This window comes from Mustela putorius, unplaced genomic scaffold (assembly GCF_011764305.1).
Source record: "Mustela putorius furo isolate JIRA1106 unplaced genomic scaffold, ASM1176430v1.1 tig00003867_pilon_pilon_pilon, whole genome shotgun sequence".
NCBI classification, from domain to species: Eukaryota; Metazoa; Chordata; class Mammalia; order Carnivora; family Mustelidae; genus Mustela; species Mustela putorius.
Window position 1 is genome coordinate 19,777,797 of NW_025422019.1, and position 20,485 is coordinate 19,798,281.

Sequence of the window (20,485 nt, forward strand, 5' to 3'; positions counted from 1 at the left end):
GATACTGTTATTTAACATCCTAAGCTGGAGGAGTGATTTTCTTTTTTCTTTCTTTCTTTCTTTTTTTTAAAGATTTTATTCATTTATTTTGAGACAGTGTGAGAGAGAGAGCGCGCACAATCAGGGAAGAGGAGAGGGGAGCCAAGGGAGATAGGGGAAGTAGATTCCCTACTAAACAAGGAGCCTGATTCTGGGCTGGTTTCCAGGCCCTTGGGATCATGACCTGAGCGAAGACACTTAACTGACTGAGTCACCCAGGTCCCCTGGGAGTGGTCTTTTTAAATACCTATCCTGGGTAAAAAGTCCAGCATGTGGATATTCTAACACTTTGCGTCTTTGGTGACAACGCTGGGCCACCAGAAGCTCATCCAACCCTAGGTAAGATCCAATGCTCAGAAGCACTTGGGGAATTCCTACAGACTTGGCTGCAGGTACAAGGCTCCTGCATTTGTACCCAGAGAGTGATTTCTCATTCCCTTCACTGCCTCCAGCAGGCTTCTCAGACCTACTGGTTAATAGTTCCTTCCCCATGGTTTATGCTAAAGAGACTTCCTGAATCACAACAGCATTTGAAGAAAGGCAGTGCAGGAGTGTAAAGGTCAAGTACTGAGCAGGGGGAAGGCAAGAAATTCTCCTATAGAAAGCTCGGACCGGAGCTAGGAGGAGGAAATCTGTCAAAGATTTCAACCCGGGAAGATTTCTGAAAATGGTCTTTAGCTCTTTCCATGGGTGTTTATCCCTGTGCTTGTCGCCTTTTGCCCTTAAAGCCGCCACTGTCCCACTTGGAATTTATGTCTGGCAGCTGCTCACAGACAGGATATTATTAGAATCCAGTCTGTGTTTTCGACTTTCTGAACTTCAAGCGTTAACAAACAAGTTGTAGCAGTGAATTTATTGCTTTACTTTACCACCTCCCTTTCTTACAAAACAACAGTGTAAGGGTTAAAGTAGCAGCCAAAGTCCTGTACAAATGACTGACGTAATAATGAGATTTGCACACCAGCCTTCAGTGCCTGTTAAATTCAAAGCAGGTTTTGGTGGGTTTTGTCTTGTGTTGTTTTGTTTTTGTTTTGGGTTTTTTTTTATTTGTTTTGTTTTTGTTCTCCTTTTTTTGTTTTTTCTTTTTCTTTTTTTCTTTTTTTTTTTTTTTGTGGGGGAGGGAGGGTAGGAGGGAAAGGGTTCTGTTGAGGAGAAGAAATAAGGAACTGGGAAGAAAAGGAGGGGAAGTTAAACTTCCTTCTCTGTCTTCCATCAGAAAAGCAAACATGGCATCTTCCATGAGGAGCTTGTTTTCTGACCACAACAGATACGTTGAATCTTTTCGGAGGTTTCTCAACAGTTCCACGGAACACCAGTGCATGCAGGAATTCATGGACAAGAAGCTGCCAGGAATAATAGCAAGGTAACAAAAAAAGGACGTTTTTGTCAAAAAGACAAGCCTCCGGCGCCTGGTGTGCAATGATAGATGTGTCGAGCCCAGCCCTGCAGGCTGGGCGCGGGGATAAGAAGGAGCTACTGATAGCAGCTTCCACCCAGCCCTCCTCGCCCCCACCCCCACCCCTGCGCCCCTTCTCCTGCAGTGCTTTAGTTAGATGCTCGCTTTCTATGTTCAAAGGCTCCGATTTGTGCAGGATTTCCAGCTGCGCGGAGATAAGCGTTAACCATTTGAAGGCATACAACCATGTTCGTTTGGGAAAAGATGCAAATCTTTGAGCTCAGATTTTTCAGTCCTCCAGATTTCGCGTTTCAAAAACGTACCAAATGCAGAATTTAGTATTCTTTTGATTAGAATAAAATATAAATAGTTACCAAATACTGTTTACCCCAGTGGATTGAGGAAAGGGTGCTTCTGGGTTCTCCGAATATCCATTTAAATTCACTTCCTTATCCATTCTTACAGTTATCATTCTCAAAACAAAACAAAACAAACAAACAAACAAAAAAAAAACCCAAAAACCCCGTCTTTTCCTTTCAACTTAATATTAGCAATGTGGTTCTTTAAAAAAAAAAAAAAAGGCATTTTCCCATTATCAGTGAAACTCACCAGTTCCTATCCTTCTTGCAGACTTTTTTTTGGGGGGGGGGGGTGATTAATGTGTTCAATTTGTGCCAGAGCTGATAAGCATTATGAGAGTTAAAGATTCCACATGCTAAAGATAATCAAATCACCTATCTGGGGTGGACTGCTGTAACTTACTCTGCTTCAGGAAATAATGATAGAAAACTGGAAGAAATAACTGACTGTGGATCCAATTTGCAAAAGCAAAGAAAACTGATACTTTATCTTTTGCTGGATTTCTCTATTGTAGGCCTGAAATTCTTTCACCAGGACAGTACCTCTGCCTGATGAAAGCAGGCATTGTTGGATGTGTGTGAAATTCCATTTCCCTTTATATTCTCCATGGTTCAGTTTTAAATTTTTTTAAATAGAGTGTTATATAATTTATTAAAAATTAGTTAAGTATTAGAACAATGATGCCAAAATCAAAGCAACCTCAAATACAGGTAACTTCTTATCTAGGAACTAATAATTTACTTCTTTGGGTCTTTTTGTTCATTTCAAAATTAAAGATTATAAGCTAATTTCTGAATTCTTTTGCAGTACTAAAGGTCTGTGTTCATATCTGTAGCTTATCCAGACCCTTGGTTTTCTTTAGTCATCAGTGGTTCGAAGAGGCACCGTGAATGGATATAACATAATGAATGATGACCCCTATCTTCATGGTGTCCACAGTCTGTTTTGAAATACTGAATGTAGACTCTGTGAAAGACTGAAGAACTTTCAAAAGCATAACCAAATGAGCACTGCAGTGGTAAAAAAACAAAAAACTGGTTCCTAGCCCTATTTACTCCCCTCTCAGAAGCAACCACTTTCAACATTTTGAAGTATTTTAGCTGTTTCTTATGAAATTTTCTTTCCTAATTCTAAATAACATGTTATTCTTCTTTTTCTTAATTTTACTGTATTAAAATAGCTAAATCAACACATACATTTCCTTCCCTATCATGTCAGTATATTTATGTCAAAATTTTGGGTTCAATAATTTGAATGTTTATATCATTTTGCCTATGTACCTATTATACATAATTGAATGATACATTATACTACAATCACATTTCCTTTCAGGTACTTTTTGCTTTTTTCCTAGAGTTAACTATTATTTTGATTTTAGTTTCTTTTCTTAGTTTTCAATATACCTGTCACTACTTGTACCCCAAGCAGAAGGATTAATTTTCTCTCAATATAATCCAACAAATCAAGTCATCGTTAATTTTTCCCCTTGGGAACATCTTTTCTGGAACTCTGTTCATCTTTTCCACTCTGGTGATTTGCTGGTGATCTGCCATACAATTATTGATAGAATTTATTTCACCTTATAGAAATTCTCTTCTCCTCTCTGCAGTACTGAATACCCTGATTCTGGTTCTCATGTCATTCTTTTCTTGATTTCTTTAGACTTTTATCATCCTCGACTTTGTCCTACCCCTCCCCGCCACTTCTTCTTGTCGTTTAAGTCTTCCCCAGAAAGAGTGCATGAAAAGTAAACTTCTTTGAGATTTTGTTATGTTTAAAAGTAACTTCAATCTATGGTCATCTTTATTAGATAGCAATTGCTATCTTGAAATGTTATATCAGAAATTTAAAGGTATTTTTTCATTTTCTTTTAGCAACTAGTTTCTATTGAGAAATCCAATGTCCTTCAAATTGTTCTTGTTTGGCTTGTGACCTTTCTGTTTTGTTTTGTTTTTGTTTTCCCTACTTAGTCGTTTTAAGGATGTTCTGTCTAGTATTCTAAAATTTTAAGATGAGTTGTAGTGTGGGACTTTTTCACACATTTTATTTTTAAGATTTTATTTGTCAGAGAGAGAGGACGGCAGGTGGAGCAGCAGGCAGAGGGAGAAGCAGACTCCCCACTGAACAGGGATTCCAAATCAGGACTCGATCCCAGGACCCTGGGGTCATGAGCTGAGCTGAAGGCAGAGGCTTAACCGACTGAGCCACCCAGGCATTCCTTTTTCACACATTTTTGTGGGTAGTCCCTGGGCCACTTCAATCAAGATTTTGATCTTTCATCTCAGGGAAATTTGGTATTATTTTATCATCCCTTCTCTCTGATTTTCTTTCTGGATATTATATTCATCAAACACCAGACCTCCTGAATTAATTCCCTAATTTTCTTACATATCCAATTTTTACAATTTTATCTTATAGCCCTTCTATTAATTTTTTTACTATTATAGTTTTAATTTTCAAAAGTTTTCTTTTTTATAGCCTGTTCATCTTTCACAAGTGTAATACCTTTTTTATCTATTATAAAATTTTCCTCTGCTCTCTGCATATTTCTTCTGAGTGCTCTTTTTCTGTTTCTTTTGGTCCCTCTCATGTTAGGGGAACTTCCTAGTTACCTGATGTGATTGATTATCCCTCCAATCAATAGTGAGACACTAAAAAAAGTGTTCAGATCCTTTTTGTGTATGTAAGTGAAGTTTGAGTGGGTGACTCACTGTAGGAATTGGATGTGAATTCAGTTGTTTACTAAGAGATTCTGGGAGGTCAGTATTGTAAGTTTATTCATTAAGATGGTTTGTTTCCTTGGAGAAACAATCCCCATCTGGATGCAAAGTGTGGGGTGGGGAGAGTTCCAGTATATTGCTGTAAATAATAAATTGTGTTGCTGTTGTTATATGTTATACATTTATTATTTTTTAAAAATATTTTACTTATTTATTTGATAGAAAGAGACTCGGTGAGAGAGGGAACACAAGCAGGGAGAATGGGAGAGGGAGAAGCAGGCTTCCTGCTGCACAGGGAGCCCAATGCCAGGCTCAGTCCCAGGACTGTGGAATCATGACCTGAGCCGAAGGCAGACACTTAATGACTGAGCCACCCAGGCACCCCTATATGTTATACAGTTAGATCCCTGGCTGGAAAATGGTAAGTTTTCAATAATTATTCATCATAATGTGTGAAATAGGTTCATCGTAGTGTCTAATTCATAGAAAAATTGTGAAGATTCAAAGAGTGAAATCACTTAGTTGTGGCTGGACAATTGCTTGACAATTGCTGGACGATTAGCAATAACAATTCCTATTACATGTTGAGTGCTTGTCATGTGCAGACACATTTCTAAGAGATTTACGTGAATTAAATCACTTAATCCCCACAGCTGTTCTTTAAACTAGATACTATTATTACAATTCTATACAGTAGGTGGTATTATTATCCTATTTCATAGGTAGTAAAGATGCAGAGAAATTAAATAACTTGCTTAAGGTAATATGTCAGTAGGCCATGGCTTCAACCTTGGTGCTGTGCTCCATGGCTTCACTATGCTATCTACAGATATAAAGCAGTTTTAAGAATTAACCAAGCCCATAGATAGGGATGGGTGTATTAGGACTATGATCATGAGTGGGAAGATAATTAGAACTAAGGAAGGCAATTCATTCATAGGTGTCCTTGAATCTATCCTTTGTGAACTTGGCTTCAATCTGTTTTTGTTCTACTACTCTGTCCAGGCTCTCTCACATCAGGGGGAAAAAAGCAGCTGCAAAGCTAGAGTCCACATAAATACCACTCCCGGTTCCTGTTTTCCCTTTCCATTCTCACCCTTTCATTATAGTACAACAATCTCTAGATCTTATTTCTCTTTATTCAGCTCACTTTTAATCTCACTGCCATCTGACTTCTGCCTTCAACATTCTTTTTAAAACTATTATCAAAGATACTCGTATTGCCAAATTCAATGGAGATGATTCCTCTTTATTTTTTGGTAGTACACTCTGCTACTGTTAACACTACTAATGGCTTTCTCTTTCTCTGATTCTATCCTCTCTGAGCTTTACTGTTTTCTTCTTTGTCCCCTTTGTGTGTTCCCCATAAATCAGTGACTTTTAAAAGTTGGCATTACATCATTATCCTACTACTTGTCTAATTCTTTGCAGTATGCTTGGGTGGTAGAATCCAGTCTCCTAGTTAGACCATAACTTTATGATGCTAACTTTCCAGAATACATCATTGACCCGATCTGTCTCCCACTCAACTTAAATCTTGCATATCCAAATGTTTGTAGAATTCCAATTAAAAAGAGAAAACAAAAAACAAAGCACCCTGACAAAACACAAACTTGCCTTCAAACTATATTCTCCAGCTTCTTTTTTTTCACCATATGCAGTCACCCAAGCTGGAAATTCGACAGTCATAATACCGTTTTCCCTTTTATTAGCATCAATCAAAAGCAAGTCCTACTGCTACCTCCCAGTAAATCAACCGATTCCATTTCCAGTACTAGAACCATATACTGAGCTCTAGTTTTTTCTTTAGTTTTAATCGAAGTATAGTTGATATACAGTATTGTTTCAGGTACACAATGTAGTGATTCCACAAGCATACACATTACAAAATGCTTACAACAGTAAGTATAATTACCACTTGTCACCATAAATTATTACAGTATTATTGACTATATTCCCATGCATTCCCATGCTTATTTGTTTTATAACTGGATGTTTGTATCCTTTAAACCCCATGCCTATTTCACCCATCACCTCACTCCCCACCCTCTGGCAACCACGTGTATTTTCTATATTTATGAGTCTGCTTCTGTTTCTTGTTGTTATTGTTGTTGATGATGCCTATTTGTTAGTTTTGTTTTTTAGATCTGATGTGTATGTGAAATTATAAGGCATTTATCTTACTCCATCTTCTTTATTTCACTTAGAATACCCTCTAAGTCCATCTATGTTGTCACAAATGGCAAGTTCTCATTTTTTAAATGGCTGAGTAATATTCCGTTGTGTATATGTATCACATATTTCTCCATTCATCCATTCTTACTTAGGTTGCTTCCATATTTTGACTTTTATAAATAATGGTAAGCATAGGGGAGCGTATATCTTTAATTAGGTTTTTCCTTCTCTTTGGGTAAATACCCAAAAGTGGAATTGCTAAATTGTGTGGTATTTTTATTCTTAATTTTTTAGGAATCTGTTTTCCATACTCTTTCCATACTGTTTTCCATAGTGGCTGAACCATTTTACATTCTGACCAGCAGTGCACCAGCATTCCCCTTTCTTCACATCCTCACTGACACTTGCTATTTTTTGTCTTTTTGATACTACCCATTCTGACTTTTGTGAAGTAATATCTCACTATGGTTTTCATTTACACTGCCCTGACATTTAGTGATGTTAAGCATCTTTTCATGTGTCTGTTGGTCATCTGTATATCCTCTTGGGAAAAATGTCTATTTAGGTCCTCTAAGATTTTTAAGTGGACTTTCTTTCTTTCTGTCTGTCTTTCTTTCGTTCGTTCCTTCTTTCTTTCTTTCTGTTGAGTTGTAGGCATTCGTTATATATTTTAGATGTTAACCCTTTATGGGCTATGTCATTGGCAAATATCTCCTCTCATTCACTAGGTTGCCTTTTGTTTTGTTACTGGTTTCTTTGCCATGCAAAAGCCTTTTAGTTTGAAGTACTCCCAACTGTTTATTTTTGCTTTTTGTTTCCCTTATCTGAGGAGACAGAGGAAATATCTTGTGAAGGCTAATGTCCAAGAGATTACTGCCTATGTTTTCTTTTAGGATTTTTATGGTTTCATGTCTTATATTCAGGTCTTTAATCTATTTTGAGTTTATTTTTCCTTATGGTATGAGAATGTGATCCAGTTTCATTCTTTTGCATGTAGCTATCCAGTTTTCCCAGTAACATTTATTGAAGAGACTGTCCTTCACTTGTTCTATTTTAAGATTTATTTGTTTGTTTTAGAGTGAGAGAGCATGGCAGAGAGAGAATCTTTCAAGTAGACTCTCCACTGAGCATGGAACCTGACATGGAGCAAAATCTCATGACCCATGAGATTATGACTAAACCAGGAGTCAGATGATTAATCAACTAAGCCACCCAGAAACCCTCTCATTGTATATTCTTGACTCGTTTGTCATAGGTTAATTGAGAATATAAGTATGCATTTATTTCTGGGCTTACTATTCCATTTCATTGATCTATGTGTCTGTTTTTGTGCTAGTAGCATATACTTTTGATTATTATCACTTTATAATATAGTTTGAAATCTGGGATTGTGATACCTCTAGCTTTGTTGTTCTTTTCTCAAGATTTCTTTGGCTATTTGAGGTCTTTTGTGGTTCCTTACAAATTTAAGGATTATCTGTTCTAGTTCTGTGAAAAACACTATTGGTATTTTGAGCGAAATTGTATTAAATCTGTATATTGCTTTAGGTCATATGGACATTTTAACAATTTTAATTCTTCTAATCCATGAGCATGGTATATCTTTTCATTTATTTCTGTTCCTTTAATTTCTTTTATCAGTGTCTTATAGTTTTCAGAGGATACATGCTTCACCTCCTTGTTTAAATTTATTCTGAGATATTTTATTCTTTTTTAATACAATTGTAATTGGGATTGCTTTCTTATTTCTCTTTCTGCCAGTTTGTTACTAATGTACAGAAATGGAACAGATTTTTATTAATTTTGGATCGTGCAACTTTACTGAATTGATTTCATACCTCTAATAGTTTTTTAGTGCATCTTTAGGTTTTTGTACATAAAATATCATATCTATAAAGAGTGACAGTTTAACTTTTTCCTTAATAACATGGATGTCTTTTCTTTTTCTTGTCTGCTTGCTGTGGCTAGGACTTCAGTACTATGTTGAACAAAAGTGGTAAGAGTGGACATCCTTATCTTGTTCCTGACCTTAGAGGAAAAGCTTTCAACTTTACACCAGAGTATAATGCTAGCTGTGGGTTTTTCCTGTATGGCCTTTGTTATGTTAAGGTATGTTTCCTTTAAGCCCACTCTGTTTACAGTTTTTAACATTAATAGATGTTCAATTTTGTCAAATGCTTTTTTGCATCTAATGAGATGATCATTTGCTTTTTGTCCTTCCTTTTGTTAATGTGGTATATCACATTGATTGATTAGCAGATATTGAATCATCCTTGTATCCCGCTATCAATCCTATTTGATTGTGGCGAGTGATCCTTTTAATGTGTTGTTGAATTTGGTTTGCTAACATTTTGTTGAGAATTTATGCATCTATGTTGGATACTGGTCTGTAATTTTTTAAAAAAATTAGTATTTTTATTTCATTTTGGTATGAGGGCAATGCTGGCCCCACAGAATGAATTGGGAAGCATTACTTCCTCTTCCAGTTTTTGGAATAGTTTGGGGAATAATAGGTATTAACTCTTCTTTAAATATTTGGTAGAATTCTCCTGTGAATCCCTCTAGTCCTGGACTTTTGTTTGTTGGAAGTTTTTAAATTACTGATTCAGTTTTGTCAATAGTAATCTGCCTGTTAAGATTTTTCTATTTATTCTTGATTCATTCTTAGAAGATTATATTTTTCTAGGAATTTATCCATTTCTTCTATTTCTCAGTGTATAATTTGTTTGCATATAATTTTTCATAGTATTTCTTATAATCCTTTGTATTTCTGTGGTGTCAGTTGTAACTTCTCTTTCATTTATGATTTTATTTGAGTCCTCTCTCCACTTTTCTTAATGAATCTGACTGAAGGTTTATGAATTGTTTAACTTTTCAAAGAACCAGCTCTTGGTTTCACTGATCTTTCTAATTGTTTTTTAAGTCTTGATTTCATTTATTTCCTCTCTGATATTTGTTATTTCCTTCATTCTACTAACTTCAAGCTTCATTTATTCTTCTTCTAGTCCTTTAGGTGTATGATTTGATTGTTTGAGATTTTTCTTGTTTCTTAGGTAGACCTGTATCACTATCAACTTCCCTTTTAGAATTGCGTTTGTTGCATCCCAAACATTTTGCACTGCTGTGTTTCCAGTTTTATTTTTCTCCAGGTATTTTTTAAAAATTTTCTCTTTGATTTTTTAGTTGACTCATTGGTTTTTTTAGTAGTGTGCTGCTTAGCCTCCATTTCCCCCCCTCTTTTTCCTTATAATCGATTTCTAGTTTCATATTGTGATCTTTTCTGATGTTTGATGTAATTTCACTTCTCTTAAGTTTATTGATACAAGTTTTGTAAGCTAATATGATCTGTCTTAGAGAATGTCTATGTGCACTTGAAAAAAATGTGCCACTGTTTGCTTATTAATTTTCTGCCAGGATGGTCTATCTATTGATGTAAGTGGGATGAAAGTCCCCTACTATTATTGTATTACTGTTACTTCTTTATGTCTGATAATATTTGATTTATATATGTAGGTGCCTCTCTGTTAGGTGAATAAATATTTACAATTGTTAATAATTGTTTTTGTAGCTCTTCTCTTTTGTTTTGCTCTTGCTATATTGCCAGGTGATTTGATGACTTTCTTTAGTGTAAAGCTTGGATTCCTTTCTCTTTACTTTTTGTGTATCTACTATAGGGGTGTGTGTGTGTGTGTGGTTACTATGAAGTTCACATATAACATTTTATGTATATAACAGTCTATATTAAATTTATGGTTGCTTAAATTCAAACACATTCTAAAATAAAAACATTTTTACTTCTGTTCCATGTTTTATGTACATAATATCATATTTTACAACTTTTTATTCTGTGTAATCCTTAACTAATTTTTGTAGATAGAATTTATTTCATTACTTTTATGTTTTACCCTTTATCCTAGCTTTATTTGATTTTTACCAGTGAATTTTTTTTCCTTCATAGTTTTCTTATTTCTAGTTATGGCTTTCTCTTTTCCACATAAAGAAGTCCCTTTAACATTTCTTGTGAGTCTGCTTTAGTGATGAACTGCTTTAATTTCTGTTTGTTTGGGAAACTCTCTCTCCTTCAATTCTGGATGTTAATCTTACAGGTAGAATACTCCTGGTTGTAGGCTGCTTTTCTTTCAGCACATTGAATACATCTTGCCACTATCTTCTGACCTGGAAAACTTCTGGTGAAAAATCAGGTTATAGCATTGTGGGATTTCTTCTGTACATAAGTGCTTTCTTTTCTCTTGCTGCTTTTAAGATTTTCATCTTATCTTTAGTTTTTGGCATTTTAACTATTATGTATCTTGGTGTAGACCTCCTCTGGTTCATCTTGTTTGGGGCTCTCTGTTATTCCTGAAACTGCTTCCTCCCACAGGTTGGTGAAGTTTTCAGCAATTATTTCTTTGAGTAAGTTTTATGCCCCTTCTTTTCCTTCTGGCACCCCTATAATACAAATGTTAGTACTCCTGATATACAGAGGTCCCTTAACCTATCCTCATTTTTTGAAAATTTTTCTTTTTGCTGTTCAGCTTGGGTGCTTTCCATTATCCTGACTTCCAGATTGCTGCTCTGTTCTTCTGCATCCTCTAATGTGCTGTTGATTCCCTCTAGTATATTTTCCATTTCAGTTATTGTATTCTTTAGCTTTGATTGGTTCTTTTTTCCATTTTTCTGTGTTTTTACTGAAGTCCTCATAGAGTTCATCCACTCCTCTTCCAAATCTGGTGAGCACCTTTATAAACATTACTCTCATTTCTTCATCAGGTACCTGCTTATCTGTTTTGTTTAGTTCTTTTTCTGATATTTTGTCTTGTTCTTTGTTTGGAGCATATTCCTGTGTCTTCTAATTTTTTTTGATACTCTGTTTATTTCTGTGCATTAGTTGGTCAGCTATATCTCATGGTCTTGAAAGTAGTGGTCTTATGTAGAAGGCATTCCGTGGGGCCCAGTAATGCAGTGCCTCCATTCGCCAGAACCAGGTGCTCCTGGGGTGTCCCTTGTGTGGGCTTTCTGTACCCTCCTGTGATCAGATTGCAACTACTGTGAGCACAATCATGGCCAGAGATGGCCTATAGCTTGGATGGCTGACAGACCAAGCTATAGCTTCTGGGCACTTGCTGGTCAGTGGTGTAAGCTCCCAAGACAGCTTTCAGAGAGGCTTAGCCACAATTACTGCAGGTTTGCTGGTGGGTGGGGCTGCCCCTTAGTATCCTCAGTGAAGAAATCACTTTTGTGGGGCACTGGTCCCAGGTGGGGTTGTCTTCTGGGTGTGATGGTGTAGGACCTGCTTTGAAGGGCTGCCTGCTGGGGCAGGTCTGCAGGGGTTTGCCAGGAAGAGCAAGCAGTAGATGGAGAGTGGCAACATTGGCTACTACCAACATCTAGCTAGTTAGACTGAAAAGGGGCAAGAAAAATGAGGCCTGCCAAAACTTCCATTCCTGGAGAAAGCTTCTACCCTCCAGCACAAGCGCTGAGATTAGTTAATACATTTCTTCCTTCATGTCCAGGTACTTTTCAAACTTCTGTCTCTGTACTGGGTCTCTGATTGAGTGATATTGTGTGCTGACCTTTTAGGAGCAGAGTCTCCGTTTTCTATGGCCTGGCTCTCCTGGAGTTAATTCCTGCTGATTTTTCAAAGCCAGATTTTCTGAAGGCTTGTCTTCCTCGTATAGGTTCCTGTAACACGGGGTGCATCAGGTGGGGCTTCACCCCCTCACACCTTAGGAAGGATCTCCTTGCCTTTGATACCCCTCCAGCCTGTAGTTGCCATGCTGAGGGTTTGGGTCCTCCCATACGTCCACCCCTCCTACCCTTCTTGATATGGCTTCTTTATGTCTTTAGTTGTGTAAAATCTCCTTCTGCTAGTCTTCAGGTTGTTTTCGGGGTGAGTTGTATTATATGTCATTGTGGCCTCAGTGTGTCTGTGGGAGGAGATCAGTTTAGGATCCTACTACTTTGCCATCTTTCCCTTTTCTTAATACTGGATTGTATTATCTCACATTTTAACTTAAGAACAAAACAGAGTTTTATTCACTTTTATATCCCTAATGCTAAATATGGACACACAATAAATGTTTAAAAACATTTGTTCATTGAAAGGAAGTTATCAAGAAAGAAGAAAGCATATATACAGTATTAATCACCTTAGCCTTCCTTCTACTATAATGGATGGCTTATTAGATCACTAGACTCAAAGGCTCACTTTATCTGGTTTTTTTCTCCATACAATCTCTAAACAAATGGCATTTCCTGTCTCTGAAATGTTTATAGTGCTCTTTTCAAAAGTCTCACAGTTCAAAGTCATTAATGAGTAGAACATATTTTCTAAAGATTTCTAAACACAGCAGTGTAACCACTGACCTGAGTGTGACCTTTCATGTTGACCTAGTTTTTGTTCATTATAATTTTAGTTTATTCTCTTAAACTAGATTCAATAATCAGATTTTACAAAGCACATAGCACATTTTTCTTAAATGACATAATTTTTTTTTCAGGATTGGTGATAGAAAATCTGAAATTAAGATTCTAAGCATTGGCGGAGGTGCAGGTATGAATAACACATTTTTAAAATTTGTATTTCACTCCAACCACCGTGCTGTTTGATAGCAATATTTTTCGTTCTTTAAGATAACTATTTTTCTTTGCTTTTGGAGGAGATTGGCTTATTAAAACTAGTAAGAGTAGTATTATTTCAACTAAGATTAAAGCCCCTATAAGGGGCACCTGGGTGGCTCAGTGGGTTAAAGCCTCTGCCTTTGGCTCAGGTCATGATCCCAGGGTCCTGGGATCAAGACCCATGTCAGCCTCTCTGCTCACTAGGGGGCCTGCTTCCTCCTCTCTCTCTGCCTGCCTCTCTGCCTACTTGTGATCTCTGTCAAATAAATGAATAAATAAAATCTTTAAAAAAAAATAAAGGCCCTCATAATTTTATAACACTTGAGATTTAAGCCTTCATTAGTATAGAAATATGGATAAGATGTAGCATTTAATATTTATTTTTTTAAGATTTTATTTATTTGACAGAGAGAGGGAATGAGAGAGAGAGAGAGAGTGCAAGCATGAGCAGGGGGAGCTATAGAGGGAGAAGCAGGCTCCCCACTGAGCAGAGAGCCTGATATGGGACTCAATCCCAGGACCCTGGAATCATGGCCTGAGCCGAAGGCAGATGCTTACCTGACGGAGCCACCCACGTGCCCTGAAGTGGCTTTTTAATACTTTTTTATAAATGGAAAAACACATAGAGTAAATTTAAAGGTAACTTTTATCCAAAATCATTTAATTGTTCAGGGTAAAGGAAAATTTCACAGGATATTCCTTACGCTTGTGCCACCTATGCGTGGTCGTGGACGGCTTGCTGGTTTGCAAACTGTTAATGGTCCAGGAGGAGACAAAGAAGCATGCACTAAAATGTAAATCTGTGCACAGCTCCCTTCATTGAGAAACTATCAATATAAGGGGAAAATATGTTTAATGACATAGTTCATTTATACTCTTATGGCCCCACTCTTTGAGTTGCACTGGCCAAAACCTTTCCCTTCCTTGGATTCAGTTCCCAAACTTCCCCTCCAAAACACTCCCAAACCCACTTTTACAAGCACTTCATGGCCTCACTACTCTTAGATCTGTGCATGTATCCTAGGAGAAAATGAACGTCTGAAAAGGCAGATTGATGTGGGTGTAGTTTCTGACTACATTAGAGCTTCTGTTTACTCTTCAGTAAAATGGAAACAATGAATTCTACCCCATAGGGTTGTAGTGAGAACTATACAGATAAAGCACATTGTTACCACTCCTGTAAGGTACAGGCTGGTCCCCTCTTCAAAAATAAAACAAAAAATTTCATTTGCAGACTTCCCCTCATAACTCTTGAGTAGTGTTGGTTTTATTTTTAAGTTGCTGGTCACCTGGAGATCTGAGTTAATATATGGATATGTAAAGTATAGTTATATATATATTACTTATATATTTATACCTTTCTTTATTCCTTTGTTTCTTTTATTATTTTTGATTAAGTGATATTTTTGATTTTTATTATTTTGATTAAGTGATAGCTTAGTATTGGTTACTTCCTGGTAAGAAGTAGACACTACACTACAACATGTTATATAGTGTCAAGTGGTGATCTCTCGGGTCTCGGGTTTCTCAAGTATAAATGCTCTAGTGACATGTGAGTAAGTTAAATTGTGACCCATGTGAACCCAAAGATAACTAAGAGCCCTCTAATGGAATTAGAATCATTTGCTTTTACTGTAGTCATTTATTCATTTTTCATACAATATACTGTGATATGATGTAATGAGGGCTAACTATTTAAAATGATTTTTGTTTATTATTATCTTCTACCAAGAAAATAAAAACCAGCAAGGACAAATAATGAAGGATACTGTCATGAACAGTATTTTAGAGATTGCTTAAGTGAAAATATCCTATCATTGCTTATTGATATTCTGAGTCCTAAGGATTATAAAAGTAAATTCATTTAATCAAGACAGTTTTTCCAGTGAGTTCTGCATATGAATTTCAGGCACCCAACAGGCAGTGAGACTATCATTTGATAGTGTCACTTGTGCTTGGACAAGAAGAGAAGCCCTACAAGGAAAAGTAATTAAAAACAATCTCTATCATGGCCAAGTTAATTGACCTTTTAATATAAAGTTAATTGAATTTCTAATGTAAATTTGTCCAGATGCTTATAAGCTATCTAGAGAAAGGAACATTTGGCCTGCACAGTGATTCCTTACACAGAGGTGCACATAGGAGCTAATATAGAGAACTTACCAAAACAAAGGAAGCAACACTTGGAATTTTTCTGACTGAGCCCTAACATTGTATTAATAACAGGCTCTGCCTTGGGGAGAGAATATGGGTGCCCTTTAAGGTTACTCTTCATAAGAAATTGATTAGAAATATAAGAAGAACTCCAAGGGAAATTCAAGCTATAGATAACATTCTCGCTTAAGCAAATCAGCTATATGAAATAAAAACTGTTTTATTTAAAATTCCTAGGTCTAGATGTTCCTGGCATGAAAAAGCACTGCTTTATAGTGTGAGGACCCCATTTACTTAGTTCAAATGCTCACATACCAATTGGGACATGCTTATTTGATAACCTGTCATTGCCTAACTGCAAGCACTGGGCAGAAGAACAGTATATTACTATACAATGAGGAACTTCCTATCTTTTAGAGAAATTGTCTCTCCACATGTTCTACAATCTACAGGATACCTGAGAGTTTTGCATTATCCTTTGACATCAGTATCCTTTCAAGTCAGTCACTGAACTCCAATCCATGGCAAACAAGGCCACTGGCCCCATCTAGTACTTGTGCTTAGCTCCCATATTGTATCGTACAAGATTCTACTTCCTTCTTAGCTTATAGACCTGTATGGTTTCACTACGTAAATGTTCTCTTCCTGATTGCCTAGATACCTGCAGATTATCTTCTGCATATCTTTGGTGCAAATATTTTCTCTACATACATACTGGTGCGACCACTTCTCCGCACTACAATGAAAAAAACAAGTAAAAGCAAAGAAACTAAAAACTTCTCTAAATGAAATTGCTGCTTTTATCACTTAATACTCATGCTCTTTGTCAGCCTATTTGGTTTTCTTTTCAGAAACGTGGGCAGGGGAGTACTATGCACCCTTTTAGTCTCCTGCTTCTCTTCTGTAGAAGTTGGTGACATGCTTTAATGAAACACAAAGCAACTGGATTTGCTTTTATTCAAGGTCTTTAAGTACTCATAACTTGTTCATTTTAGCAATTGTTTTTAGATACTGAGAACAATTGCATTGTATTCTAAGTCTCATAGGATGTTTTTTTTTTGGTTCATTCTGAATACTGATGCTTGAGCCACTCAATGGGGTTTCATTATTATTTGATTTTTAATGAATATTGTCTTTATGGTGGATAGTACATGAAGAAAAAAATATTCTTTTTGGTAAAGGAGAATGCTAGTAATTTACACTGCATACATTTATGCCTGGAAAAATGTTCCAGAAGGCTGTAATGGGCAATGTGTTCTCCTTGCTCTGGGCTCTGCTTAAAGGAAAACCTGCTGTACTATTCAGTCCTGATGTTCAAATGCCAGAAAGCTTTATAAGGATTAGATAAGATGATAACAAATAATTTCATTTTATCCAATCTTCTTACTTCTATTTTTATTAACCTTTTATGTACTGACTCAACTGCCATTTTATATATATATATATATATATATATGTTTATAGATAATTTTTTAAGATTTATTTATTTTATAGAGAGAGAGCGGGGGAAGGATAGAGAAAGAGGGAGAGAGAATCCTCAAGCAGACTCCCTGCTAAGCATAGAACCCCATGCAAAGCTTAGTCCTAGGACCCGAAGATCATGAACTTAGCTGAAATCAAGAGTCATAAACTTAACCAACTGAGCTCCCAGGTACCCCTATAGATAATCTTTGATCAACTGAAGCAACTCACATATGAAATATAGGTAGTATGAAACCTCTCATGACATATTTTTGGTAATAATTTTGTTGACATAATGCTGAGAGCAATTAGGTGATTTTCTTGTTCTACAACAACACGCAGACATCAGCATTCCTACTGAGGTTAAAAAATAGAAAAGAGTTTAGAAACCATCAACATCTCATTCTACAAATAAGAAGCCCGAGAATCACCAAAGCAGAACAAAAGGCAGGTCTCTTGACTTTAGTCCAGTTTAACAGATTTTATGAAACAAACATAAAAGTTAATTATTGACTTGGAAAACAAGATATTAGGTACTTAATAATAACCAGCTATTTGAAAATCTAATCTTTTGGATATTAACTCTGTCTCTGTTCATAAGGACATGTTAAGGTGACACAGAAGTTTTATTTTCTAAGCTAGTTGGATAGAAGGGAAGGAAATGTAATTAGGGCAGGAACAGAAAGAGCCAGTGTGTTAAGTTTAGAAGCAAGGAGGTGGTAGGAACTAAAGGTTAATGTTTTTCAGTCATCCAGAGTAAGCCAACCATTTATATCAGCAAACTGGGAATGACTGAAGAAATACAGAAAATGAAGGGATTTTTTTTTTTTTTTTTAAGCCCGGTACTTGCGGGGTGGTGGGGGGGGGGCGGATTGAATGTGGTTTTTCCCATCTTCAGATATTTTGAAATACCACCTTAAAAGACCACCAGAGACGTGAGTCAAAGCCAAGCAGCAAGGGTCGTTTATTGCAGGTTCGAACCTGGACCTCTGGCTGCTCCTTGCTGATAACGCCTAGGGGTCCAGAGCTGGGTTGGTGCAGGGTTTTTACAGACAGATACAAACAAGTTTCGGGTAGGGCTGAGCTGATTGGTTGACAGTTTGAACAGGCATACTTGGCGCCAGCGGATTGGTTCAGGGGGCCCGCGCGCGGGAAACAAGCAAGCGTTCATACAGAAGCGAAACTAGCTGGTTAACAGGATAAAAATGCACTTCTAGCCAGGGGGGTTCTTTTGGTCTTTCAATTTCATGTTGATCAAATTACAGAATATCTACCCCCTAAAGAACCAATGGTTGTAAGAGAGAAAGATTTCTTGAGTCAATATTAAAATTTACTGAACAAACTTGTCCAGAATGAAAGTACACATCTTGAGATAAGGTGTTATCTGTGGTTCAAGGAGTAAGCATAGGCTAGAAAATATTGCTCAGACATACTGTGGAAAGGACTTAGGCACTGATTTCTTGGATGCTGGGGGCATTAAAGGTGCTTTTGGTCCAAAAAATCTATGGTTTCATGAGTAACCTTCTAGAAAGTGGTAGACATTTCTCCAGAGTGGTATGGCTAACACCATGTTTGGCTATACTGAAGAAGTGGAGTTTAAATGGGGCTTCTAGACATGCACATAATTTTAATCTGTAATGCTTATAAGTTGAAATGGTAAGTACTATTTTACTCAAGTGCAGCATACTAGTAGATATTCTATGATATGGAATCTATTGATTAACTAATTTACAGAATTTAGGACTGTCTGCTTTGGATAATCATAGTTTAGGGCCTCAGATATTTTGTTAAAGGCATTCATAACCATATTATTAAAACTACATATAGTGTTTAACAAAATAGTTTACCACATTGTATTTAAAACTTTCAAGTGAAATGGAAGCATTATTAACAATAACTACATTACCAATTTGAGAGAAGCAAGCATATTGCTATAGCATTGGAACCATTGTCATTAAAACCAGAGTAAACAAGATTGTTTTGGGTAATTCAATAAGGCTTGAAACAAGAAAACAGGATAATGAGCAGAGTGAAGACAAAACTACCATTATTTGCAGATTAAATGACTGTATACTTAGGCAAATAAACTCAGTTGTACAGCCTTAGAATTCATAAGAATGCAGTAATGGCCTGATATAGGTAAAACAGATAAAAAGCAATGTGATAGATCCACATTCTTTTTCTGTTAACATGTGAGCTTTTTATTCACAGTTTTGAATATCTACAATGTACTTGAAAGTCCTTAGCATGTGGTTTGTTCAATTTTGCTCAAGGAAAAATTTGTATCTTGTCAGTTTTTGTGACAGTTTGGGACAATCTCTTTAATCAGTGAATAGGCTTCCACTTGACATTTACTACTGAATAAAACTTTGTGATTTAATGTATATACTCATGCAACCCAGTGTAGGGGGTCTGTTGTTATCTTCATTTTGCAGATGTTGAACTTAATAAAGGGGCTTGAGGATTACAGAGATTGGGATCAATGCCCAGGGTCTTCTGTAGCTTTGTTTCTATCAACAACAACAAACTTATAGAAGTGATGAAAAAGTATTTAATTAGCTAATAATATTTAATATTAAAATAAGCAAGCTATTTGAAGAAAAGTTCAAATTTTCACTGAGAACAACTCGACAAGAATTTAAAAAGCCATTAGGTAATACTAATGAGACTACAATGATATGGAAGCTTTCATGTATAAAAGGTAAAGGCATGAAATGAAACTTTCCTGAAGTAATGTATCAAAAAAAAGTTCTGGTATTCATCAAATACAGAAAGACCTGTTCATTCTGGCCATAAAAATACTGACATGCTTAATATATAGCCACCCCCTTGCTGTCCCACCACAGCCCCAGCTGCTGCTTCAGCCCCTCCTCACCGGGTCCTGGACATGTCTACTCCCACCCCGTACCCCTGTCTGCCCCCCATCTCCAAGAGCTCCAGCATTTAGACTGGTCTTGCCCAGTGAGGAAGTCTCTAAGAATGTGCTACAGTTCTTCAGCCTGCATCCTTTCTCAACATCTGGCATCTTTGTCCTTAGGCCTTGTCTTTTGTTTTGTTTTGTTTTTTTATTTTTAAGACCACCAAAGCCCAAAAGGCTTATTCTAACCATGAGTTCTGGTTCTTGGAATTAATCTGAAAAAAAAAAAAAAATCAAGATTTTTGCACAAAAAGTCAGGGTTTGTTGTCAGGTTCTTCATAATAGAAAAAAATTAACTATATACCAACTAACTATATATTAAGATATATTTACATATAAATATGTATTCATATATATTTCCACATACAAATGTGTAAGTTTATATACATTTATATTATAGTATCAAAGATAATTAAAACAATTATCCCATTTTAGAGAATATAGTATTGCCACCATAAATAACACATTTAAGTATATTTTGATATATTCATGATTTAACTCTCAAGAAAGAAAATCAAAATAGTTCATATACATAATGATCTTGCCTGGGTAGACTAAAGGAAATTATTTGAAAGTAAAAAAGGAAGAGCATAAGCAGGAAATAAGCTAAAATGTTAATTTTTTTTTAAATTTATTTACTTG

At 36.2% G+C, this 20,485-nt stretch overlaps 1 protein-coding gene across 3 annotated transcripts in view; it reads left to right on the plus strand.

Moving 5' to 3' along the window:
• Positions 1–249: 249 nt before the first annotated feature.
• HNMT (histamine N-methyltransferase) overlaps positions 250–20,485 on the plus strand; it is a 46,146-nt gene continuing 25,910 nt past the window's right edge. The window contains exons 1-3 of one of the 3 annotated variants that reach the window (XM_004778372.3): positions 250–378; positions 1,256–1,402; positions 13,191–13,243. In XM_004778372.3, the coding sequence (XP_004778429.2) occupies positions 1,266–1,402; positions 13,191–13,243 (190 nt within the window). In that variant the 5' untranslated portion in view covers positions 250–378; positions 1,256–1,265. Of the gene's footprint in view, positions 379–908; positions 1,038–1,255; positions 1,403–8,723; positions 8,800–13,190; positions 13,244–20,485 lie in introns of those variants that run through there. The other 2 variants (XM_004778371.3, XM_004778374.3) reach the window with 2 other exon arrangements.